Consider the following 27115-nt stretch of genomic DNA (forward strand, 5'->3'; position numbering starts at 1 on the left):
ATGTAAAAGAAGAACAATGAGTTCAGCATCGAGGGAAAAGAAGAAAAAGAAGTATGTGGTTTTATTCACTACATGTTTTTGTAACGATTATGTCCAGTTTTGTTCCTGTTTGCCTGTGTTCCCCTTGCTAGTTTGCATGTTTTTTGACTGAGTTCACACGTGTTCCTGGTTATGTTAATTAGCCCTGTCTGCAGTTAAAGGCCCACTGAAGTGCCTTGAATGTGTTGACCTAATGTCCACTGAAACATATCGATCAGCTCCTCCCCTTTTTAAATAGCCAATAGTGTTTAGTTTAAATCACAGTTCAGCCAGAGCCGTTGAGTTCGGTAAAGCCTCAGTTTCCTCCTAATCTCTAACCGTTTCTCCTGCTAATCTCCTTCATATCGCTTTAAAATACAGCATTCTGTGCAGAACTCAAACGGGTCTGATAAGTTTTCTGGTGTGTGCCGACTCTGTGTATCGTGTCTCTGGCCCGGAGCAGACTGTGTGTGTGACACTAATGTGAAACCAGACTTCATTTGCCCCAATGGAAAGCATATTTACACAGTGTGAATCGTTCCCTATCTCCTAAATTATAGTGCACTATGTGCTGCAGCTTCAGCGTCTATTTATAGTGTAGGGGGCGGAGCTTCAGATTCTAGAGAGCATTTGATTGGACAGAAAATCTGATGAGAAGCTGAAGTGCAGTGATGTCATCAAAATCATTGATCCATATTGGAGGAAGTGAGAGGCTATAAGTTCCCTTTTAAGGGAACTCGCGCTGCATCAATCGACGCTTAGGGAGCGCTTTGCGTGACGACGTCTTTGCGAACTACGTCAAGCCACAGATTTATCTCTCAGGGCCACCAAGGAGACGGCTAAATCCATCGGCCGCTCTATGGCAGCCCTGGTGGCCACTGAGAGGCATCTGAGGCTCAATCTGAGCAATATTAAAGAGAAGGACAAGAATTGTCTTATAGATGCGCCCCGTCACCTTCTGGCCTCAGTCGTCGCGAGGTTCCTGGAGGCAGCCAATCAGGCGGCTGCTTTCCAGAAGCTCCTCCCCCCTCGCTCTCATGTCTCTGGAGCTTTGTTCCTCCTCGCTATCACTTCTCTTAAAAGGATAGGAGATTTGTAAGCACTGTCGGTTGGAATCACTGCTCAGACCAGGAAAAGAATAATCTGCTATGCCCAGTCAGGGCGCTAGATGCCTCTGTCCACAGAGCTGCCCTGTGGCGTAAATCTGAACAGCTGTTCGTGTGTTTTGGGCCCTCTAACAAAGGGTCCCCAGCATCTAAGCAGAGAATGAGCAAGTGTGTGGTTGAGGCTATCTCACTTGCTTATGAGTCGGTCAGACAGCCTTCCCCTGTGGCTGTCCGTTCCCATTCTACGAGGAGTGTGGCGGCCTCCAAGGCCCTAATGACAGGAGTTGCTCTCAAAGATGTATGTGAAGCGGCAGGGTGGTCCTCACCGCACACATTTGTAAGGTTCTACTCTTTGGACTTAGACTCTACACCGGGGTCTCAGGTGCTCTCGTCCGATTTCACACTGGACAGACACTTGTCGCTATGGTGTTATTGGTATAGACGTTCCCTTAGCGTCAATCGACGCAGCATGAGTTTCCATATCTCCTACGTGGCTGTCAGCGACTACTTCAGGCATTTACGAAGCTAGCGCGGCTCTGTTTTGGGCAGGCTTTATACTTCCTGGTTCATGACATCACCCGGCTCTGACGCTCCGTCACACCATTGGACTGATTTTACATGTGCTTCAAGACGTCATCACGCAAAGCTTTCCCTCAGCGTCTCGAGGTTACAGTTGTAACCGAGCCGTTTTGAATGCTTAGCCTTTATCTTCTAAATGCAAATTGCACAAACACACTAGTAATTGATGATATAAAGGCCTTTCAGCCATTATTTACAACTTAGCAAACCATATATTAATTTTGTGTAATGTACTGTATATTGTAAATATATAAACACTGTATATATACTGTATATATATATATACAGACATCCCAACCTGCACAAAGTCATTTCCGGGAGTCAAGAAATGGGGGGGGGGGGGGGGGGTGTAGTGTGTTCGGGAATTCAAAAATCTCCAATGGGGGGGTGTTCAGGAGTTCAGAAATCTCAGAAAGGGGGGGGGGGGATGGTTCGTGTTGGATTAATTGGTTCGATAGCATAGATAAAAGCCCCCCCCGCACTGACAATTGATTGGTTGGGTCCTTAAATGTGCTTCGTGGGGCACACTAGCACACACACGCAAGGTCTCTCGCTCCCTCTCTCTGCCGTGCACGCGCTCTTGCGCGCTCGCTCTAGGTTCCGGGAGATTTTAACTGATTTGCGGGCATCAGGGAGCCGCTATCGACATGCGGGAGACTCCCGGAACTTCCGGGAGACTTGGGATGTCTGTATATATATATAGTAGGCTATATATATTACAGTGATTCACCATCTATTAAGTTAACTGAACAATATGACGCTAGTAACTATGTTTAATTAGTGCTGTTTTTACAGTTATAAATTTCTAAAATAAACATAATTTCACCCCCTGTTCTAAAGTGAAAGTTATATGCTCATTAATTATGGCACTTATTAAGTGATAATTGGATTTATTGACCCGAATAAGCAAATAATCATGGCTAAACTGCCACTAATACAGTACTAATAAAGGCGTTCTAAAGATAGGTTCTTATTCACACTTTTATTTTGTTTACAAGTTATTCTGCAACATGATCTCACGAGAATATGTATTTTTACATAGCGTGGTTCACGTACATTTACCTGTTTTCATACACTGAAACGTATATAAACAGCACTAAAAAACATTTCGCTCTATTCATGACTTCTGCTGCAAACTCGCTGTAACGGGGCGAACAAGACGTGAGACGTGCGGATCCAAATGCAAGGCTTTATTCCAAAACGTGGTCATCATACAGGCAGGGTCAATAAACAGCAAATAGGTATGGCAGAGGCATGACACAGAGTAATCCTTAGGGCAAGCGTGGGTAGACGATCGGCGAACAATATCCAACAGGGGCAAGGCAAGGAGAGGTAATCCAGGTAAACAGCAATAATCCAAACGAGGTGCAAACAGAGTCCAAAGGGCTAGGCTAAGGCTAAATGTTAATCCAGGAAACACGGGCAAGAATCAGAACACAGGAAACCGCAAAGGACAAGGCAAGACTAAGATCACTGGATGGCTCTGTAGAGTAGCTAACACTAGGGGAGTGCTAAACACAATACAATACTCTGCAACATAACAGGGAGAGAAAGTCCAAGGCTTATAAAGAGTGTGAGATAGTGTGTGATAGTTCTCAGATGTGAGCGTAATTAGTGGAATCAGCTGTGTTTGTCATCAATGCAATGAATGATGGGGATTGTAGTGAAGTGCAAGAGTCCATGCTGTGAGTGGGCGACCTCTGGTGGTGACCAACCGGAAGTGCATGGACCAGATTCGTGACATAACATTATTCTAAAATGTGACAATACTAAAAGTACTAAAAGACAAAAAATATCGGCATTGTTATATTGTGGTTGTGTTATATTTCCTGAAGATACCTAAGTGTCTCAGTGTGGCTGTAATGTACACATGATGAAGAAGATAATAATCAAAATCTTTAATACATCCAAACAAGGAATTTATTAAAGATTTTGATTATTATCTCCATCGTCATGCGTGCATTACAGCCACACTGAGACAGTTTTATGCTTAATCCCATTACTAATATGGTGGAGTGGAGTGTTAATGTATTAACTAACATGAACTCACCATGATCAATACGCTTGTTAATCTTTTTTAACGTTAGTTAATAAAAATACAGCTTTCCGTTGTTAGTTCATGTTAGTTCACAGTGCATTGACTAATGTTAACAAGATTTTAATAAAGTATTAGTAAATGTTGAAATTAACATGAACAAAGATGAATAAATGCTGCATACGTGCAGTTCATTATTAGTTCATGTTAACTAATGTAGTTAACTCATGTTAACTAACGAACCTTAAGTAAAGTGTTACCAAATGTCTTTTAATAATAAAGCAAACTCGAGGTGTAACAGTGCATGTGTACAACAAACGCAAACACGAACACACACACAAACATCAACCGACAACTAAAGAGTGAAACAGAGCAACTTAAATACACATTGATGATGTAAGGGATAATGTAGAGCGAGGCGGTTGTTATAGCGAATACAACCCCGACAGGCTGATCGGGACCCTGACGCGAAGCAGAGCTTGTATTCGCTATAACAACCGCCTTGCTCTACATTATCCCGCTTATTACAATAATTTGACACAAAATATTGATTTAAAAAGGAGTTTATTGATTTAAAAACGACCGTATTGCTTCCACTAAAGAAAATAATCTTTAGCTTTCCGTCTCTATGGTTAGAATCCTGCGTCCATAGCAACGCTCTGTTTTTCATGGCAACGGTGTGTTATACTTAGCAGTGGTCTGTTATCAAGAAATAACACACCGCATTAGAATTCAACCAAGCCATGTAATAAGAGATGATAATGAACAGGTGAGATGATTAGATGATTGTTCATGACAACTGATAACTGGCGGGAAACTGAGACAAAGAAACACATGTGAATGATGAAAACAAACTAAAAGTCCAGAAAACAGAAACTAAGAACTAACAAAACTGAATAGATGTGACAATTATATGAACCTTGATTTTGCTGTGTATGTGTTTTGTGCAGTTTGTGATAAACTTTACATTGTTCAATGCAGAAATAAATTTGGTGCGACGTCTCCACCATTCATTGATTACCTGAAAGAGATTTTGAGAAGGTACCCAGATGGAGGACAAATATTGAAGGTAGGCTAAAAAAGGTTTAAATATTGCCTGAATACTTTCACATCATTGTTAAATGGTATGTATCTTAAATATCGTATCGTATCTGTGTTTAATATTAATCCTGTAACGTACCAGGAGCTGATCCAGAATGCAGATGATGCAGGAGCTTCACGTGTGGTGTTTATTCATGACGAGAGGCATTATGAGACTCAGAGCCTGTGGACTGAAGAGCTCGGAAAGTATCAAGGTATTTGTGTTGCAAACAGATTTAAATCACACTAGACTTAAACTTTATAAAATTACTGTAGAGCCCGCAACAAAGGATATTACAGTCTAGGGTTTTGCATTTGTCCTCATTCATATGTCACAACCATGAAGAGTTTTGCAACTACACCTTCTGCCTTTCTTTAATGGGAAGCGAGTTTTGAGCTCTGAAATTTACAGTATGTTTTTGTCACAATGAGAGTCGAAGATCCAATTGCAAGCAAGCAGTTTATTTGACAAACGGGTTGAACTGATGGAAACACTCAAAAACACCACGATTAGCAGGCGGGCAACCTGGAAGCAGTTATACAGAAGAGGATGAGTGATATGAATAGTCCTTGAGCAGATGTCAAACGGTAACCGGAAGAAGAGGACTCCAACGATCTCCAGAAGTCTGGAAACACAGACGAGATCGATCCTATTCCATTATTCCTAGTTGCGGAAATAATTCCATCAGGAAACTTAGACACCGGAACTGGGTAAGAAAGCATACACAAGAGTAACAAACCGACCCCATGTAATAATCACTCCCGCTAGATATAGGCAGCTAACAAACAGAATTAACTAGCTGCAGCTGCGAGCTGATTAAGTGATCAGCTGGTTTCTAAGCAACAAACAAGCAAACCACACACAGATCCCACACCCACAAGCATATCAACAGATACACAAAACCAGACACTGTTACATTACCCCACCTCTAATGAGTGGCTACCAGACGCTCCTAAAAAAAAAAAAAAAAACAAGAGTCCAGGAGGGAGGTGGACGGTGGAAGGTCAAGGGGAGGGATGGAGGGTCAGGTCCATGGAGGGGAATAGGAAACGGGATGGATGGCTTAACAGGTGGCCCGGGTAGAACAGGTCGTGCAGGCGGCCAGGGTGGAGCAGGTTGTCTATCAGGCGGCCAGGGCGGATCAGACGGTCCATCGGGCGGCCAGGGCGGAGCAGACAGTCCATCGGGCGGCCAGGGCGGAGCAGACAGCCGGAGCAGACAGTCCATCGGGCGGCCAGGGCGGAGCAGACAGTCCATCGGGCGGCCAGGGCGGAGCAGACAGTCCATCGGGCGGCCAGGGCAGAGACAACCCCTCGGGCGGCCACAGTGGCGACCACCCTTCAGGTGGCCATGGTGGAAACGACCAGGGCGGAGACAATCCTTCAGGCGGCCATGGTGGAGACGACCAGGGCGGTGCAGACTGCGCAGGCGACCAGGACGGGGCAGGCCCTTCAGGCAGCCATGGCAGAGACGACCAGGGCGGAGATGATCCTTCGGACGACCTTGGTGGAGACAACCAGGGCAGCGCAGACTGTGCAGGTGACCAGGACGGGGCAGGCCATGGCACAGGACCATGGCACAGGAACAAACACCGGCTCAGAAACAGGAACAGACACCAGCTCAGGAACAAGCACAGACACCGGCTCAGGAACAGGAACAGACACCGGCTCAGGAACAGGAACAGGCACCGACTCAGCGGCAGCCATCTTGTCCGGAAACACAGGATATAGGCAGCTAACAAACAGAATTAACTAGCTGCAGCTGCGGGCTGATTAAGTGATCAGCTGGTTTCTAAGCAACAAACAAGCAAACCACACACAGATCCCACACCCACAAGCATATCAACAGATACACAAAACCAGACACTGTGACAGTTTTTATATTAAATCCAGCTTTTTGGCAGCGGCTATTTGCACTGAGTGAAAATAGCATATTTTCTTAGCGATAGATGCTATTTACACCGTGCAAGTAGCAATAGATTCTAATTACACTACAATAAGTGTAAATAGTAGTCAGATGCTTTTTATACTTCAAATAGTGGCAAATAGCATGTGCACCTCAGTGTTGTTGTACATTACACGATATGCAATAATAACATAGAGTGCAAATTATTATATTTATTAAAATTATTAGTGGATGCACTATTGCTACTGTTAATAATGCAGTGATTTAGTCTGGCCCAAACAGACGTCAGTGGGCGGAGTTAGTGTAAACAGACTGCCAACAAGATGGGCTATTTGCTTATCTTTCAGTTTAGTGAATAACAGTATAAGTGTTTAAGCATAAGTATAAGCTTTATTATATGTGACTACATCAGTAGGAGTGGATTGAAGCTCAACTGAAGCTCTGTAAATGTGAGGATTATGAGAACAATTTGCATGGGAAAATGCATCTGATTGTTGATTGGACATTGATGATAATTGGCAGCTTAGCCGATTTAGGAGGAGCAACCAAAATAATAAATTAGACCCACTCTAATCTTTGCCATTAATAACTGACATCTGTGCATCTCTCTTGAAAAGCTCTGGTCACCAGTATTGTGTCTCAAAACTCTTTGTATCTCAAAACCAGGTCAAAATCACAGTTTCGTCCTAAAATAAAATAAAATGGGCTGAAAATAAGGGCATACAGTAAATACAATATGAGAGACATAACTCATTCTTCTCTGTCATGACCAGTATTTGACCAGATACTGAAGGTCTTTACTGCGCTATAGGCAAAGTGTGTTATTTTCAAAGTTGTTTGGTCATTTTTGTCTGATCATCTGTTTGTATCTTTGATCGCAGGACCGGCTCTCTATGCCTTCAATGATGCAGCCTTCACAGAGGAAGACTGGGAGGGAATCCAGAGAGTTGGCAGAAGCATCAAGCAGGATGACCCAACAAAAGTCGGGAGATTTGGGATCGGCTTCAACTCTGTTTATCATATTACAGGTGAAATTCACTACATTAACAGATTGGCTCTTATAACGTTTTTGCCTACTGAATCCTACAATATCGCTTGTTGATTTATGTGGCAATAACATTACAATATGCCAGTTAATTTCTTTTTAAATTATATATCACATTATGTATACAAAGCTACTAATGATCACAATAACATTTGTAATTTCTGTGTTAGTTGTATTATCCGATTTCTAATGGTTAGCATGCTAACAAATTAACTTGCTAATTAGCACAGCTTACACAAGTTACTAGAAAAGCAAACCTTCATAGAATGATGTACAGAAAGATGCTATGTTACAGAATACAGTAACCCTTTTTTATTGGCTAGTCTATTTTTAATAGTAAAATGTGTTTGCTTATTTCCCATTTTTTTACATTTAGATTGTCTTTTCCATCATCTAACACTCGCTTAAAGTTAATCTTTAAATAAAACTAAAAGAACATACATTTCATAGCACTGTTGAATATAATATTTAACAAATATCAAAACAGTACATTATAATGTTCTGATTCCTAAATTAATTTGAAGCATTACAAACTATTTGTTTTATATTAGTTTTATCTTTAATCTATTTAGGCAAAATAGTGGAGAATTGTAATAAATGTGACTCTTTCCCTGCCAGCATTTTTAAATAAAATAAAAAACTTTATACACAAAGATCGCAGAGGACCCCAGATCATTGTTGTTCAACATTCACTGCACATTAAAACATCACACTCTTACTTGATCTGGACAAACTGAATATCATTAGAAATATTTACAGTGGTGGTGAGAATTAATGGCACCCCTGATAAATATGATAAAAAATGGCTGTAAAGAATAAATCTGCATTGTTTATCCTTTTGATCTTTCATTCAAAAAATTAGCAAAAATCTCACCTTTCATTGAAGTAAAAGAACTGAAAGTGGGGGGTAAATCACATTATGAAATAAATGTTTTTCTCCAAAACACGCTGGCCATAATTATTGGCTCCCTGTTATTAAATACTTTTTGCAACCTCCTTTTGCCAAGATAACAGCTCTGAGTCTTCTCCTATAATGCCTGATGAGTTTGGAGAACACCTGACGAGAGATCAGAGACCATTCCTCCATACAGAATCTCTCCAGATCCTTCAGATTCACAAGTTCATGTTGGTGCTTCTCCTCTTCAGTTCACCCCACTCCTCTCCTATAGGGTTCAGTTTAGGGGACTGGGACGGTCATGGCAGAAGCTTCATTTTGTGCTCAGTGACACATTTTTGTGTTGATTTTGATGTTTGTTTTGGACCGTTGTCCTGATGGAAGAAGATCCAACCACGGCCCATTATAAGATTTCTAGCAGAGGCAGTCAGGTTTTGATTTTTTATCTGTTGGTATTTGCTACAATCCATAATGCCATGTATCTGAACAAGATGTCCTGGACCTCCAGCAAAAAAATATGCCCACAACATATAAGATCCAGCAGTATATTTAACCGTAGGCATGGGGCACTTTTTATCTCTGTTTGCACCAAACACATCTGGTGGCTTTGCAGCCAAAAAGCCCTTTTTTAGTTTCATCTGACCACAGAATCCGGTCACTTCTGAATATCCAGTCGTGTCTGACCACTGAATATGCTGGAGTTTATTTTTGGAGGAGCGAGGAGGACTTTTCTTGAAACCCTCCCAAACAACATGTGGTTGTGTAGGGTTTGTTTGATATTTTTTTTTAGGCTTTCTGACCCCCAAGACTCCAGTAATCTCTGCAATTCTCCATCTGTGATCCTTGGAGAGTCTTTGGCCGCTCAAACTTTCCTCCTCACCGTGCATTAAGACAGTATAGACACACGTCCTCTTCCTGGCAGATTCGTAACATCTTTAGTTGATTATAACTTCTTAATTATTGCCCTGATGGTCAAAATGGGGATTTTCAATTCTTTAGCTATTTTCTTACAGCCACTTTCTATTTTGTGATGCTCAACAATCTTTTGATGCACATCAGAACTATATTCTTTGGTTTTACTCATTGTGACGGATGATTCAGGGAATTTGGCCTTTGTGTTTCCTCATATTTAAACTCCTGTGAAACAAGAAGTCATAGCTAGACAATTTCATGTTCCTAGTCACCCTGTGCTAAATAAAGGTACATATTAATGGGATATTACTTCAGAGATATTTTACTATAATAATTTAATAATCAATCTGTATTTTTTTTTATATTTTGAATAGAATAACATTCATATTCAGTCACATCTGCTCCTGTTTATTTGTGTAGACATAGCTTCACTGAATAGTGTTCATCAGGGCTTTTAGTCCAAAAGTGCTAAAATCTGGAAATATTGATATATTTATACATTTACACAATCATAATTTCTATTCATTTTCTACTGATTTATGCGATCTGATGAGCGTTAGCGGCTTCAAGCAATGTCTGCCTGTGTTTTCTCTTCCCCGATCGCTGTTATGATCATTTGCTGCACATATGACACTCATATTACGCGTTCATAACCCGTCCTGTCTCTCCCGATGACAAACTTCCATTACATTTCCACAGTCAGTTCTGTACACAGCAAACACAGAAAAATGCTTCTACACATGAAACACGAAGCTAATAAACACACAATTAAGATAGTAAATGATTTGTATGTGATTTTCATGCGATTTGGCTTATTTTCAAAACAATAAACGATTACATGAAATTCTAAGCAGGTGCAGCGATTCTAATAAAAGGTTATAAATAACACATTTCAACAACATAACATGACCAAAACACACATTAGATCGCAATAGGAAGTTATTGCAAACACTTGTTAAAAGCGAGTTTTGAGTAAAAGCATAGAATTAATCGTATAAATTGTCTTATGTAGCTTGATGCTAATTGTAGCTCTAATGCCGGCTGCACATGTGCAGTTATATTTCATGATGTATTTTGTCAAAAGAATTTACATAAGTTCATAAGAAAGTGTTTTGTTTTCTAGAAAGACTATTTATAATAGGTGTATAAATGTATATTGGAATCAAAGTGATGTGGATGGGCAAGCCGGGTAATGCCAGAATAAAGGAACACAAAAGAATAATGATAGAAGAATAATGAAGATTAGGTCTCATACCCTGCAGACGTGAGAACAGTTTGTCAAGTGAGAACAATAGGAGCATGAATGGGGCAGTTCACCACACCAGACATAGACCATAGACTACAAGGAATCTTACAGAGGGCACTTTTTTATTTGCCTTCTCTAAAAAAAAACATGACATGGTATTAGAAAATGTTTCATAAAATTCATAGTTTTAGAGATAACATCCTCAGATTTTAAATGAAGAATGACCACACTTGTCAAATCAAGTCAAGTCACCTTTATTTATATAGCGCTTTTTACAATACAGATTGTTTCAAAGCAGCTTTACAGAGATAACAGGAAAATAAAGCAACAATATTTATTTATTTATTTATTTATTTTGACGCTGAAAAATACATTGAAGTTTTTAACATGACTGTGGAATGAAGCAGGGCGCGATTGCTAATGAGAGACAGATATCAGCGGCACACGCGAGTCCCACGGATATAAAGTAATAAGGACATTTAAATCTACCGAACTAAGCTACCCGCAAGTGCTGAATTACTACTCACACAGGTCAGCTTATTAGACGAATGAAACTTGAAACACTGTTTCACTTAGTCTAACGTTACACTATCATACTAAACAGCATTTGAGTGTGAATGGTCCATAATGTTTGAACGAAACAACTAGAGCATGAGCTTGCTGCTAGACGTTATGCACTACGCAGTTTTCCACATCTGTCGCCATGGTTACTATGGCAGTACGAGCGGAAACCAGGGATAACACGGATATTACGTCATTGACAGTGAACCAGGGACGGGCAATTTTTAAAATTGTGAATTTCTCTGAATTTACAAATTCTTGGAAACATTTAGGATAATGGAAGTACACAATTGAAAGAAATATATAAAACTGTGCAAGTGGTTTTTGGATATTTTGATATAAAATGTATGAATTGTATATTTAATATATTGTACCTTTAAGTAAGTTCAGTTCAGTTAAGTTTTTTTTTTTTTTTTTTTGTAAAAAAGTTATTAATTTAGTCTAAAGCCCCTTTCACACATAGATTCCGGAAAATACACGGATAATGTGTCCCGGGATTTATCCCGGGATCGTATGATTTTGGTTCATTCACACTGCCAGTGATTTTCCGGAATCTGTGTGTGAAAGGGGCTTTAGAAACACAATGAAGCTGAAGCCACAAGTTTACTTGAGTTTACTTAATTTAAATTAAATTAAAGGTTCACACACACATCCCTTAAAGATCCCATAATCTTTAAGTGCATCATCACTATGCCACACCCATGACGGCATTGGTCCTGGCTTTTGTTCACACAGGGCACGTTCCGGGACTGATCCCGGCAATGTTACTATAGGTCCCAATCCCAGCATAGATCCCGGCATCAATCCCGGGATGTGTTTGCGTTCACACAGAAGGCCACTTTTAGTAAGGAGGCCACACACAGAAGGCCACTTTTAGTAAGGATCCTACACACAGTTTTATAAATGACACCCCTAATCAGCTGCAACATCAGTTTTTACAAATAAATTCCCCTCAGGGTACTTGTGGTGTCAGATTCTGACATGTTAATTGGCACAACACTGGCGACGCTAACAATATTTATAATTATTATTATTTTTTATTTACAGACTTGCCATGTGTATTCAGCTCTGAACACCTGGCCATTTTTGACCCACAAAAGAAGATGTTTGGAGATGATGAAGAAGGCTATCGATGGTCTTTGAATGACGAAGAGGACAGAGAGAGCCTTTTGAACTTGAGAGATCAGTTCCAGCCCTTTCAAAATGTAGTCAGTCATGTCAACAGTTGTTCCTGGGAGAAGGTCATCAGCGAAGAGCAATACTTCAAAGGAACGCTTTTCCGTTTCCCTCTGCGCAATGAGGCTTCTGAGATCTCAGATAACTTGTATGACTCCACAAAAGTTACACAGCTTTTTGACAGTTTCATTGCTGATGCAGACATCAGTCTTCTTTTCCTGAGAAATGTGTCATCCATTACTTTGCTGCATATTGACACCAATGGTTTCTGCAGCAATAGGCTAAAAGTTTCAGCGTCAAATCAATTTTACACTGACCTTTCTCATGTTAAGCAGGAATCGTTTGACAGAAAAACTTGTTTGAAAATGGTGTCACACATTTCCCAAAAAATGGAAGAAACAAAGTCCCAATGGCTTGTGACAACTTGCCTTCTGAAACACGGATATAAACCAGAGATTGACTTTCTAACCAGTAAGCTGAGCTTCTACCCTCAAGTTGATGCAGCTTTTCGAATAGATAAAGACAGAACACTTTGCAATGGGCGACTAAGTTGCTTTCTGCCACTTCCAAATAATGACTCAAACAAAACTGGGCTTCCCATTCACATCAATGCTTGCTTTGGCCTGACAGATAATCGGAGGTTCATTAAGTGGCAAGAGGAGGATCAGAAGAATGACGAGTCTGCAAAGTGGAATGAGCTACTTATAAAAGATATTCTTCCTCATGTATATCTTATGATGATCCTGGATGCCATTCAGTTATCCAGAAACTCGACCCTGCCTGCTGCCACTGTGTACAATCTTTGGCCTGACCTATCCATGACTGTACATAAAGACAGATGGCATGAATTTGCAACAGACACTCTGAAGGGTCTAATTGAATACAAGATCTTTCACCTTGCCAGAGATGAGAAAATCTGGGTGTCTCCCTCAGATGCGGTTTTTCCAGTTAACAATATATGTAGTGACACAATGTCTGCAGTGTCAAGATTATTGATTGCTGAAGGAGAGAACCTGGTCACAGTCCCAGAACATATTTTGAAAGATGTTCAAGAAATCTTCCCTGAAAATGATACCTTGACATGGGTGACTCCATCTTATGTTAGAGATGTCCTTCACAGAAGTAAGGCTGAAAACCTCACCAACGGTGACAGATACTCTCTTCTTGAATTAGCTCTTAGTGATGAGAAGTACACAGAGCTACAAGGTCTTAAGCTTCTGCCTCTCAGTGATGGAACCTTCACTTCATTTAGCAATGAAGTGCAAAACACTGCTTTGATCGACAATGAGAAGTTTCCAAGGTAAGGTCTGATACAGTTGTCTCTTTCCTACTTGAATTCTTTGGTGTGTTTATATTGTGTTTTCAAAGTACTAATAATCTTTTTTTTTTTTTGTTTAGAACATTGCTGCCATTTTGTAAAGAAAGATTTATACCCAACGATCTGAGCCATGTTTGCACTAAGCAACTAAGGAAACTAGCAACAAAGAGTAAGAAACCGGTTTCATATATTTTATGGGGAGTGCTTATAAAATATTGAATTAATATCATACATGTTTGTGAAATTTGGTCTCGATCATTTCACTTTTTTTCAGACATATTCAACATAATCAATTTGGATGCTAAAGACATTGTTGCGCTCACCAAGAAGCACTTACCCATGGACTGGAAGGTGACCCAAAGTCATGTGACATGGAAAACAGCAGAAAATCATCATCCACCAAAGAGCTGGCTGGCTGAATTCTGGAAATTTCTTGGCAATGAATTGATTGAGTTAAACAACTTTATTGATGTGCCTTTAATACCACTGGAGCCACTACAGAGTTCAGGCAATTCTGTACTGTTAGCAAGGTTGCAGAGTAACACAACTTTGATTTTTCAGAGTAGCACAGCGTCTAGCTTGTCAGATCATGTTCAGAAAGTGTTAAGAATGGTGGGGTGCACAGTCATAAAAAGAGATGAATGTCTTAGACATCATGACATTGAGAGGTATATTCTTCCTGCTTCACCAAGAAGTGTTCTACAAGTCTTTGTGAACTCACACAGAGATCAGGTCATCAAAGGAATTGCCTCTGCTTCATCACAGGAAAAAGAGGAGCTTAAAGTGTACCTCTCTTCTTTGGATTCTTTCTCAAATTCTGAAAAGATCCTGCTTTCCATGTTGCCAATCTTCAGAATGATGTCTGGGAAATATGTTGCAGTTCAATCAAAGCAAGCAGTTGTTTCAACCACCAAACCAGCCATTCCAAATGATCTGCCAATGCCTGAGACCATTGTAAAGTGTGCAAATGAAGCTGATCGCAGACTTTTGACTCTTCTGAATATTGAACTCTTAGATGCCGCTAAGTTGGCTGTTTGTTTGGTTGACTCTATTGAGACAGCCTCTTTCAAAAAAGGTGAGGAACAGACAGTAATGACCTGGATATTGACTAATGGTAGCATTTTACTCTCACAAAGTGAGCAGCTTCTTGCGAAAACCAAACATCTCAATTTTATTGAGACAACTCAGGGAGAAATCAAACAAGCCTCAAACGTTTTTGATCCAAGAAACAGGACATTTCAGGACCTTTTTGAGGCAGATTTCTTTCCCCCACCTATTTACACAAAGACAGAGGAAATGCTTCAGAGTTTGCAGCGCCTTGGCCTAAGGACAGAGCAAAAACAAATATCAACAGAAAACATACTCCAAGTCATAAATCATACTGAAAAGCTTTTTGTCCACTCACCAGATAAGGCATTCAAAAAAGCACATACTCTTGTTCGAGTCCTGAATGAGAATGATTTCCTTTCAAAATTCACCAAGGCGCAGATAGAAGAGCTGAAGCAAAGGCAGTGGGTGCCCTGTGAAAATCCAAAGTTCTTGAATGAAAGCATTTGTAGAAATCTCAAGGGAGGTCTGTATAAGCCATCTGAAGTAAGGGATTCAAAGTATTCTTCAATTGTTGGATATGTAATGCCACTTACCTCTGAGCTAACAGGACAAGTCTGCAAAAATCTTGGACTTCATGAGCCCCCTCCTGCTGAAAAAGTCTTGGAGAACCTCTCTGCACTGAGACCAATGGTCAACCCAAATTCAGATTTTCAGTTTAAAACTGAGCTGCACAGTATTTACAAATTCATGCAAGACAATGTGAGAAATTTCACAGATTTAATGGACACAAAAAGCATCCCCTGGATATGGAATACAAGTGAGTTTGTCTGCCCAGGAGATATAGTTTTAGCCTATCCACCTGAATTGGATCTAAGCCCCTACATCAAGAAAGTGCCTGAAGAGTTTTTGCAATATGAAAACCTACTAACAAAATTTGGGGTGAAGAAAACACTGTCAGATGAAGAGATTGAAGACATACTCCATGACATAAAACAAAGAATTGACTGCAGGTATCCTCCTCATGGAGACTTGACAGAACGTAAAGTGTCAATTGCCATTCTTGACTGGATGCGAAAGAATGAGAAGCTTTTAAAGGACAGTACCCCTGTGCCTGTCATGGCACAAAATCAAAACTTTACTCTGCAGTCTTTGTCCAAAACAGTCTTCTGTGACATCAGTGCTGAAGGACTTGATGACCTGAAACAAGACAATGAGGAGTTCTATGTCATTCATGAAGAAGTTTTACCCATCACTGCAAAATGGTTGAGAGTCCCATCCTTAAGTACTCGCATCTTAAAACCACAGCTCATACAAGCAGGGCAAGAGTCCTTTGGTATAGAACAGTGTGGGCAATCTGAACCAATTACTCAAAGAATTAAAAACATTCTGAAAGAGTATGATGAAGAAAGTGACATTTTCAAAGAACTCCTACAAAATGCTGAGGATGCTGGGGCAACCACATGTAAATTCCTCCTTGACTTCAGAAAACACAAAGACCCCCCTGAAACACTCTTTGATCATGGAATGGCTCTCTGCAATGGACCATGCCTTTGGATCTTCAACAATGAGCTTTTTTCACAAGAAGACTGGAGAAACATTGTCAAAGTGGGGTCAGCATCAAAGGAAAAAAAAGTCGAGATGATTGGAAAGTTTGGGCTTGGATTTAATGCTGTTTACCATGTGAGTGATATTCCCTCTATTTTGAGTGGTAAAACCCTTCTCATTCTTGATCCAAATGTCACCCATTTGGAAAAGCACATTCTCAGCAAAGGAAACCCAGGAATTAAACTTGACCCATTCCAGGAACGACTGTACAAAAGGTTTCCTGGACAGTTTAAATCTTTTGAAGGAATTTTTGATTGTGATTTGTCAGTGCAAAACAGCAAGAAAGCTTACAATGGCACCTTGATTAAATTACCATTTCGCACTCAGGAGGAGGCCAACAAGTCAGAGATCAGTTCAAAGGTATATGATGAGGAGCGAATTAGGAGTTTTAAAAATCATTTGACTGACAATTCACAAACACACCTACTATTTCTGAAGAGCATTACATCTATGTCCCTTCAAATTGTCCCTGAAAACGCATCTACTCCTCCATGGAATGATCAGATTCAGACTCCTCTCAAAATATCCAGAGAAGTCATGAATTCATTTGCTGTCTCGAATGACACATGTCTCCAAGAGATCGAGAACACCTTCAGAAATAGTGATATCAAATGCCACAACATTATTGATGTCAACAAAGCACACATTGTTAAAATAGTTCAGGAGAACTCAGATAAATCCCTCACCCAGTACTGGCTGTTGTACTCCTGTTTTGGGATGCATGATTCTTTGCAAATGTTCCAGAGAAGAACTGAACAAGAACATGTATTTTCATTTCCAATTGGAGGTATAGCTGTACCTTTGCATAAAGAGGCAAAAACTAATTCATGGTCTCCTGATGAAAGCCTGAAGCATGAAGGCCAGGCTTTTTGCTTTCTTCCTCTCTCAATTGAGACGGGTCTTCCAGTCCATGTCAATGGAACTTTTGCAGTCACATCTAATAGGAAAAGTCTATGGGAAAAAGGAGTGAAGTCTGAGTGGAACAAAGCTCTACTGAAAGATGCTGTAACCTCTGCTTACATCACTACACTGCTTGAGCTGAAAAAAATGGCCCAAAATGGACATATCCAGAACTATTTCTTCCATACATTCTGGCCTAAGACAGAGACAGTAAGCAAAGCATTTTTACCCATGGTTGAGTCTTTCTACTCAGCAGTTGTGCAGAATGCCAATGACAAATCTCTTGAGCTTTTCAGCAATGGACATAATTGGTGTTCTATGGACAATGTGAGATTTCTGAATCCAGAAATTGAGGAGAACCGAGTAATTGGAGACATTGCCATGAAAGTGTTCTTGAGCTTGGGAGCTTCATATTCCAGTGTTGTTTCTCTCCCATCATGGGTAAGACAGAGTTTCATCGATTGTGGCTTTGAGTCAGAGATCAAACAGAGAACAATCAACTGGCCTGAGTTTTACAACATTGTTTTTGAGAACTTGAGTTCTGTGGACACACACAGCAGAAATACTCTTGTGCTGAATGCCATTGACTTGAATGATCCAGCTGTTGATGACCTACTGAAAATCTACCCTTGTATTCCAACACAGAGTTGTAAGAAGCTTCAATTAATCAAACGACTTGTGAATCCTTCTGGCAAAATGGCTTGTTTGTATGAACTTAAGGAAGGACGCTTTCTTGAAGGAACAGAAAATGACTTTCTCTCTCCAAAAAGGATTCAACGACTTTCAGATTTGGGAATGCTGAATGACCGCCTCCCTTTAGAGGACATCATAGAAAGAGCTGGGAAGATATCCAGTGTTTGGAAACAGAATAAATCTGAATGTCGTAAACGTCTTCAGTGCCTTGTGGAGTCAATGAAAGACTCCTCAGAAGATGTGAATTCTCTGCACTGGCACACACTGTCTCAAATACCATTCCTTCCTGCCTTAGTTCCTTTAGTTCAGCAAAACAAGAAGGCCACCGTTCTTAAAAAACCTTCTGAAGTTTACAGTGACAGTTGTCTCAATTTAGTAAGCATGACTGGATTCACAGTTGATCATTCAAACCTTCAAATACACAATTATGATCCAGTTCTCCAAAAATTGAAAGTACTGACAAATCCACCAGTTGAGACGGTGCTTCAGCAGCTGTTAAAAGCACACCAACACTGCAATGCATTTGAAAAGACATCTCTCTTCAACATTGCCCAGTCTTGCTATGAATATCTCAATAATTACTTGTTTGAACAGAAAGATCCCAATCCCATTATTGAGCATGTAAAATCATTTCCATTCATTTTCATTGAGGATCAATTTGTAAATGTGAGGTCAGTGGCCAGAAGTACAGAATTTGAGGAGAAACCATATCTCTATGTGCTTCCAGTCATCTTCTCCAAATTTGAGAGGCTCTGGGAATGCCTTGGTGTCAACAAACAGTTCACAAAAGAGCAATTTGTTGCTGCACTTGATGAAATTAAGGCTTTAAATGGATCTCAACCTCTTTCCATGTCAGACCTCCATAAGTGTGTTGCAATACTCATGAAAGGGCTATACAAAATCAAAGTTGAACAGCTTACTAACTGTCTCATACCTGATAAGAGAGGTGTGTTGACATCTTCTAAAGAGCTGAGATTTAATGACAGCCCATGGATGCCTGTCTCAGCTGGTGTCAAGCTCGCCCATGATCTGATACCTCGTTCTGTGGCCCGTCATTTTGGTGTAATGACAACAAGACACCATACTTTGAAGAATCATCTAGTCAGTGGATTTTCCCTTCATGCCAAAGAATTTGGACAAACTGAGAAACTAACTGTCCGAATAAAAAATATAATTGATGCATATCCATCTAAAAAGGATATTCTGAAAGAGCTCATACAAAATGCTGATGATGCAGAAGCAACAGAAATACACTTTGTGTGGGACAAAAGAAAACATAAGACAGAAAAGATATTTGGAAAGAAATGGGAACTGGTTCAAGGCCCGGCTCTTTGTGTGTACAACAACAGAACATTTTCTGATGATGATCTGCAAGGTATTCAGCAGCTGGGGGAAGGAGGAAAACATGGGACTTTAGGGAGAACTGGAAAATATGGACTTGGCTTCAATTCTGTGTATCATCTGACAGATTGTCCATCTATCCTGACCGGTGACAAATGGCTCTGCATTTCTGATCCAAATCTAAAATATGTGGAAGGCATAACAAAACAGTCCCCAGGCTGCATGTTTTCAGTTGATGATGAATTTAAAAAGTCTTTTGAGGATGTTTATCATACCTTTCTTCCAGAAATGTTTCCACTCAATTCTGGAACCATGTTCAGGCTCCCTCTCAGGTCAGAAAAAATGGCAGAAAAATCTGAAATATCTAGACACACAGTCACAGACCGTGACATGAATGAACTTTACTCTGCCTTGACTGAAGATCCTGAAGGACTAATTGTCTTCTTGAAACACATCACAAAAATACAGTTCTTGGAGATCAGTGACAATGGAAAGGAGAAAAAAAGTTATTTCCTTATTGAAAAGAAACACACAGAAAAGAGCATGGTAAGCAAGGAAAACTTTCACAGACATGTTCGAGACTCCTTGATGTCAAGAACAGCAGAACCCTGCAAAACAATTTATGGCATGGAAATCTCATCTGGAAATAAACTAAGTCAGTGGGTCATTGCAGAGTGCTTTAGCTTTTCAAGACAAAAGTATGAGCAACAAACCAAGCAAGATCATTTTAAGGTTCCTCAAGCTGCTCTGGCTGCATGTTGGAAAAGCTCATTTAACCACACATTCACTGGCAGGGCATTTTGTTCTTTGCCATTGCCTGGAGAAACTGGTTTACCAGTTCATGTGAATGCAAATTTTGAAGTAGATTCTTCAAGAAGGGACTTGTGGAAAGAGGATGGCGATAGTCTGAAGACTGAGTGGAACCAGTCACTGAAAGTAAACATCATTTCACCACTCTATGCTGATCTGTTATTACGTCTGTGTTCAGTCATGAAGAAGGATACACCTAAAGCTCTTGTATCCCTCAAGTCACAACTAGAGACTTCTTGCCTTAATTACTTTCCATGCACTTCACAGAAAGTAGACAAAGTCTGGCATGAGATGATCCATGAGGTCTATAGATCAATCAGCCAACGTGATCTTCCTGTCATACCCACTGTACATGCTGTTTCTGTTGAGTCATCACATCGCTCACTACAAAAATACACAGTTACCTGGTGCAGTCCATCTAAACCACATTCAGAAAATTGTCCGTATTTTACAAGTGATGACAATGGTGGAATTTTTGAAATTTTAGATGACACCGGAATGAAATTAGTGCCAAACTCAAGTAAAATGAATGAAATAAAGGATAATTTCAAATCAGCTGGTGTGAATGTGACAGAAGTCAGCGCTTCAACAGTGATGAATTTCTTGAAACAAAGATCATTGAATGATCCTTACCAGACAACTGGTGGATTGCCTTTGCCCATCAACCAGACATGGATCAAAGACAAAACAAGATGTTCAAAACTTCTGAGCTTCTGCTTGACAAATGCTGATGAGAAAAATGTCCATGACCTCAATGGACTGCCTCTTCTCCTCACAGAAGATCAGATGTTAAGAGTCTTTGACTCTAAATCCCCAAAGCTAATATCGAAATTTAGCAGTCTTTTCCAAGGACATCAGGAAATGTTTGCAGACAGTTATGTCAATAGAAGTCATGTCCAAATTCTGCGTGAGGGAAAGTTTATTAAGGACTTATCATTTGACATAGCAGCAGCGTATTTGAAACCAGAACTTGATCAACTGCTCAGTCAGTCATTTCCTGATCAAAGGTGCCAGCTTTACAAAGCAGAGACAGGGACGATCAAATGGCTGAAAACATTATGGAGCTTCTTTGAGGATCAAGAGCAAAGCTACCAAAATGAAAATCTGAATGTCTTTAGTGAGATAAAAAAGCACTTCAACAGCAGTCCTATCTTACCAGTAATCTGCCCCAGCCAAAATAACACACATTTCTTACAAACAATGGGGAACGTATCAAAAGTGATTCAGTATCAAGATGAAAAAATAGCATCCATTCTCCTAAAACTGGGGTTCATGAAATTAGACCTCAGCTTTTTCATTGATCTCAAACTTGAGTTCCGTCTCAAGTATATGAATCCAGAACTCCTACAAACAGGAGACAGCAGTGCTGTTTTGGGGCAGGTTTGTGATGTACCTCATTCACAGTTTGAGGAGCTGTCAAAAGATGAATGTGTAGATCTGCAACGCTTCTTACAACAAGGGATCAGAGATTCCAATAACAAGAGTCAACATGTGGGTATGCTCAAGTCCTTGCCCCTGTTTGAGTCAATAACTGGAAAACGGGAAAGGATTGATTTACACAGAATGCTATTTATCCTGAATTCTGTGCATTACAATGATTTTCCGAGCTTGTATCAGGTTGAAGGATGTGACAGTATTTTCCTCAAGTACACCTGGGTGAACCAAGAATTGGCAGAACATCTAAACATTAAGATTCTAAATGACTTGGAGTTCTGTGTACAGTTTATTCTTCCTTCTGTGCGCATGATGACAGAGGCCAAGCTTCTTGATTTAATGCGGTTTTTAGTGGAACTTGGACCAGTGGACCCCAGGGCTGTCTCTGCATTGAGAGATGTCCGATTTATTAGAGACATCCATGGCTCTCTTCAGGTGGCTTCATACTTCTATGATGACAGTGTATCTCTTTACAGTGTAATGCTTCCAAAAGAGAGATTTGTGCCAGAAAAGTTTTGGGACAATTTCCATGGTAAACAAACTAAAGCACATCATCTCTTAAAGGGCCTTGGATTGAAACATGAAGTGTCTGATGAGGAAATCATTCAGTTTGCAAAACAAATTGAATCTGAAACTAGAGGCAACACTCCTCTAGATGTTCTTAAGAAAAGATCAAAACATTTGCTCAAGACTGTTTTGTTCATGGGTAATGACAAAAACTCAAATTTACTAAAAAGAGTTGCTAACATTAAATTCATCTTCCCAGTGCAAATTCAGCACACACTTTGTGATTATCACAAGGCCTTTGCTCAAGAGAGGGAGGTTGTTGCAATCAGTGGATCATTGATTGACAGAGACAATGATCACCATTATCTGATATGGACATCTATGCCAATCCTACCTTCAGAACTCTGCTCTTCACATCTCATAAGGAAAATGACAGATGTCGGAGCCTTGGAGACTCCACTCCCTGGACAAATAGCTGCTAATTTGAAAAACATCTGTATGTCTCAGTGCCACAGTGACAGATTGTTGGAAACAAGAGAAAAAGTATTTGGCAAATCATACGCATACCTGCAGTCAATAAATTTTGATGCCTCTCTGTTCTCAGACCTCCGCATTATCTTGGTGGAAAACGGGACAAAACTTGTGAAGTCAAAGCAGACAGCACTTGTGCTACATGATGATCTCGACTTTAGGCCTTATTTATACCGCATTCCATCAAACTATACGAAATTTGAAGATTTCTTTAAGAAGATCGGTGTAAAGGAGAGGCCCACCATCAATCAATATATCACTGTTCTTCAAGAAATCTATTCTGATAGTTCTGACAAAGACAGCCTTCAGGCAAACCAGCAGAAAGCTGTGAAGCGTGTTGTTCAACAGCTGTTTTGCCTGCTGAAAGAGGAACAGAACAAAACCTCTTTCCAAAATGACCCACTTTATCTTCCATCAACAGATGGAAGACTCTATGAATCCATCACTTTGTTTTTCAACGACACAGTCTTCCAGCCCGCAAGACTTGAGGGTCCTTTGGAAAACAAGCTGAAACTGCTGGAAAAATTAAACTACTGTCATCTTGGAAATGATCACTATGAACATCAAACATTGTTGCAGTTCCTTCCTCAGCAAGTTCGCCCCAAATTTCTCTCGGATGTAGTTTCTGAAAATCTGGCGGGAGGAAGTGTCCAACGTTGTGATGAAGGGGAATGTGAATTTAGGGGCTGGTTTGACAAACACTTGTCTTCTGCTGCATTTCTTCATGGTCTAGTCTGTCTCATCAGAGAAGACAGCAAAGGTGGGGTTTCACAGTCTGAAGCTGTAAGAAAGTGTGAAGAAATCTTTTCTAAGATTCAGATTATCTGTTGCAAAACTCTTCAAACTGAACTTCTGTTAAACCATGAGCCACTTGAAGGTAGTAAGGCTGAAACAGATGTTTATGTGGAAAAACAGCAAGATAGATGCAGTTTCTACTTGAAACACAATGATGACATGGTCCCCAAAGTAGTAAATGAAGTTAATATGTGTCTTACTAAAGAAATCAATGCTCTTCTAAAGAACTGTCTGACCACCTCAATCTTTCCAGTCCTTGGGCAACTTCTGCTGTGTGATAACATGGAGGATGTTGAGAAAACATTGGCAAAACATGGCATTCATAACAGTGGCAACGAGGAAGGACACAATGCCTTACCGAAACCTGGATGTCTCATATCTGAAGAATGGCATGACTGCCTTGATATGAACTTCCTCAACAACTTTGAAAGTGGAGAGTATGTTGGCTTCAGCAAGGACGAATCCGGTGAATATTTCTATGCCATTATTATCAACCGACTGGATGATCCACTGGGACAAACAAGACAATTTCCTGCCAGATATATAATACAAGTTGGTAGTGATGACTTCATTGAAGTAAGCTCTCTTGACCTTTACCAATTTAAACAGGAAAAGAAGGCAACTGTGTCAACAGGGTCCACTTGCACAGATATAGAACGTCTTTTGACATCCAGGCCTCCACCCAAAAGAGTCTTTCCGGAGACATTTGAAGAGATCAGAAAAGAAATTGACCAAAGTTTAAATGAAATCTGGAATATGTCAAGTGAGGACAAACAAAAAGCCCTTAAACGTCTCTACCTCCGTTGGCATCCAGACAAAAACCCAGGCAATGAAGAACTTGCCAATGAGGCTTTCAAATACATGCAAAACAAAATTGAGGAACTACAACAAGGGAAAACTGCACATGCCACATCCTCAACCTGGAGAGACTTTCGAGATTTCTATAACACGTGGAACACAGAGGCACAAAGACACAGGAGGGGACGCGAGAGGTTCTATCAGAACTACTCTAGAAGACACTATAACTTTTGGTCATACCACAGAGAAACACCAAGGCCAAACACAGGAGAGGCAAAGCGCTGGTATGAACAGGCTCAATGTGACATCAGAGCAGCTCACAATGACACTGGAGGAGATTGCTCAGAGTGGTGTCTGTTTAAGGTGCATCAGGCTGTGGAAAAAGCCCTGATAGCAGCAATGTACAGGAGAAGTGGAGAGCATCCCAACAACTGCTCAATAACTAGCCTTGCTCAGCAGGTGTCCCATTACAGCTCACAGTTGACTTCTTTGCCAAATACTGTGAAGCAACTGACTGAACTTGGTGTTGATGGCAAAAAAACTCAGTATCCGAACTATCACCCATTTCCTCACATTCCAAACAAGCAGTTCAGCTTCGATAAAGCTAGAAGTGCACTGGATATTGCAACAAAGCTTTTAGAAAAAATAGAAGAATACATTTCTTGAAGTAGCTTGAAATGAACAACTATGTTCCACTGAGACGATCATGAGGATCTTTTCAAGTAACAATACTTATCTTTTTTTATCTGTTTAGTACTGCTACCATGCATACTGGAAATTCTTATATCTTTGTAATCATGTTTTGATAATTTTAAGTCTGGTTCTCTTCTTGCTTACTGTTATATTTAGCATTTATATTATTGTATACTGGGCATTATTGTAGCAAACAGTAGAGCAATGCCAATGTAATGGGTTTGATTCCCAGGGAAAGCATTACATTAATGTATATCTTGAATGCAATATAAGTTACTTTAGATAAACATGTCTGCAAAATGTGCAATATAATGGAATTATTAATAGAATTAAAATATCAATGTAAATCATTTAAAAGCATGTTTTTTATAAAGAAATATAAACAGAAGTCCAAAGCTGTGTCAACCAAATATTCACTAAATGACAGAACTGCAAATAAAATTAATGAATTTGAAATACAAATTACAAACAATCCAAAGGGATATGAATAATATTGAAGGTAATGCTGTGAAATGAAATGCATTACACATTTTATGTCTGGATCCCGCTTTTGGCATCAGGTGGTCCTTTGCCCATTGATGAGAAAATAATCGATATTACAAAAAATAAAACAAGACAAATATTACAAAATGTAAAATCAAAAAGTGTAAAAGTCACTTGTATTTATAAAGTAACTGTGTCCAACGGCGACACTCGCAGGTGAAGTTTGCAGCGGGAGGCCACATCTCTCTTGCCTTCTCTGAGCTCCATTGACTTAAAGTCCCCCTGTAGTCAATAATTGTATCCCTTAAAACTCATCTTTTATCACCCAAATTACATATTTAAAAAGTTTTCCTTGAAAACTTAAAGTCTCCATGCCTTAAAATACCTTGAATGTACCTCGACACCCTTGCCTCATTTAGTAGCAAATGAACCCGCCTCCACTCACTCATAGCTCAGAGTTCTCGGGGGAACACCCTGGTGGCGAGTTCCTATAACTGCGTTCCTAAAACTACCCGGAGCGAAAGCCCCTTCTGACAGCTGCCATATTCGTATAAAGCCCCATCAGTCACCTCTGCTTGTTACTTCAACAAGAAACTCTTCTTTTCGGTACAGTGCCAGACTGTGTGTGACCACCAAGGAAAGTTATTGGATGTCTGTAGGCTTTCCTGGTTCTGTGCATGACTCAAGGGTCCTGCAATAACTGTACCCACCTATGGGGGGTGTACCTGTGCCTGATATCTGTATTGTTGTGTTTTTATCATAAATAAGTCAGATATACACTCTGTAACAATGACACCTTCAAATTTAGTGTAACCATTCCCCCCTTTTCGTAATGTAATTTTTTTTTTTTTGTAAATTCAACTATTATCTCAACTTCTATAATGCCTTCACCAACATAAGCATTATTACTCAACAATGTCAATAAACATTTACTCTGATGCATTTTACTCAGTAACTATTCTAGTGCATTGTATAGTCTCTAAATCTTGAGGGAAGTTGAACCTCTCTTCCTGATCTTGTGGTGATGATGATTGGCTTGCTCTGACTCTTCTTGACATGTTTGCTTTACCACAACAGGTGAGTCTGGGTTCATTTCTCTCTCCAGTGTTGCACTTGTGTTTGACTCAGTGTTTAAGTCATCTTGATCACTAGTTAATGGAAATTCTTGTTCTTTTGTCTTTAACAGATGCTTTCTGTTCCTTCTGTTGAGATTTCCATCTGGTGTGCAAAGAATGTGTGATCTTGACGAATCCTGTTTCTTCAGAACTGGTGCAGGGTTTCAGATTAGTCCTGGCTGTACTCTCTCTTTGTCTTCTGGCGATATTTCCGACAACTGTGTTTTTGTCATAGTAAATTTAATGCTTTGACTGTCTCTGTTTGAGTTTGTTTTTTTTCTTTTCTTTTTTCTTAATTTTTCCTCTTTCTTTTCGACATAACAATTTTGTTAGAAGTTGGCAGTTTGGTTTTCAACCTTGTTCCCATAAGAAGTTTTGCCGGTGACATTCCAGTGCCATCTAGTGGAGTATTGTTGTCTCAACCACCAGCTGAAGTGCCCTTGATATCCACCAGAAGGCACATCCCTCTTGTTCATTGTCATT

At 40.0% G+C, this 27115-nt stretch overlaps 1 protein-coding gene across 1 annotated transcript; it reads left to right on the top strand.

The window, feature by feature from the left end:
- Nucleotides 1–26463, top strand: LOC307164469 (sacsin-like). The gene is made up of 7 exons (XM_079881344.1): nucleotides 1–51; nucleotides 4720–4807; nucleotides 4922–5033; nucleotides 7606–7752; nucleotides 12431–13859; nucleotides 13958–14046; nucleotides 14152–26463. The coding sequence occupies exons 1-7, from the start codon at nucleotides 17–19 to the stop codon at nucleotides 25005–25007; spliced, it is 12756 nt and encodes a 4251-aa protein (XP_079737470.1). The 5' UTR covers nucleotides 1–16; the 3' UTR covers nucleotides 25008–26463.
- The last annotated feature ends 652 nt before the right edge of the window (nucleotides 26464–27115 follow it).

This window comes from Squalius cephalus (assembly GCF_949319135.1).
Source record: "Squalius cephalus genome assembly, chromosome: 9".
Lineage (NCBI taxonomy): Eukaryota > Metazoa > Chordata > Actinopteri > Cypriniformes > Leuciscidae > Squalius > Squalius cephalus.

What these genes read in the sequence shown, in the direction of transcription:
- LOC307164469 (XM_079881344.1), top strand. Translation starts at nt 17, where the DNA reads ATGAGTTCAGCATCGAGGGAAAAGAAGAAAAAGAA. An exon ending in AGAGCTCGGAAAGTATCAAG is followed by an intron (nt 5,034 to 7,605) that starts GTATTTGTGTTG and finishes CTTTGATCGCAG; the next exon opens with GACCGGCTCTCTATGCCTTC. An exon ending in CTCTGTTTATCATATTACAG is followed by an intron (nt 7,753 to 12,430) that starts GTGAAATTCACT and finishes TTTTATTTACAG; the next exon opens with ACTTGCCATGTGTATTCAGC.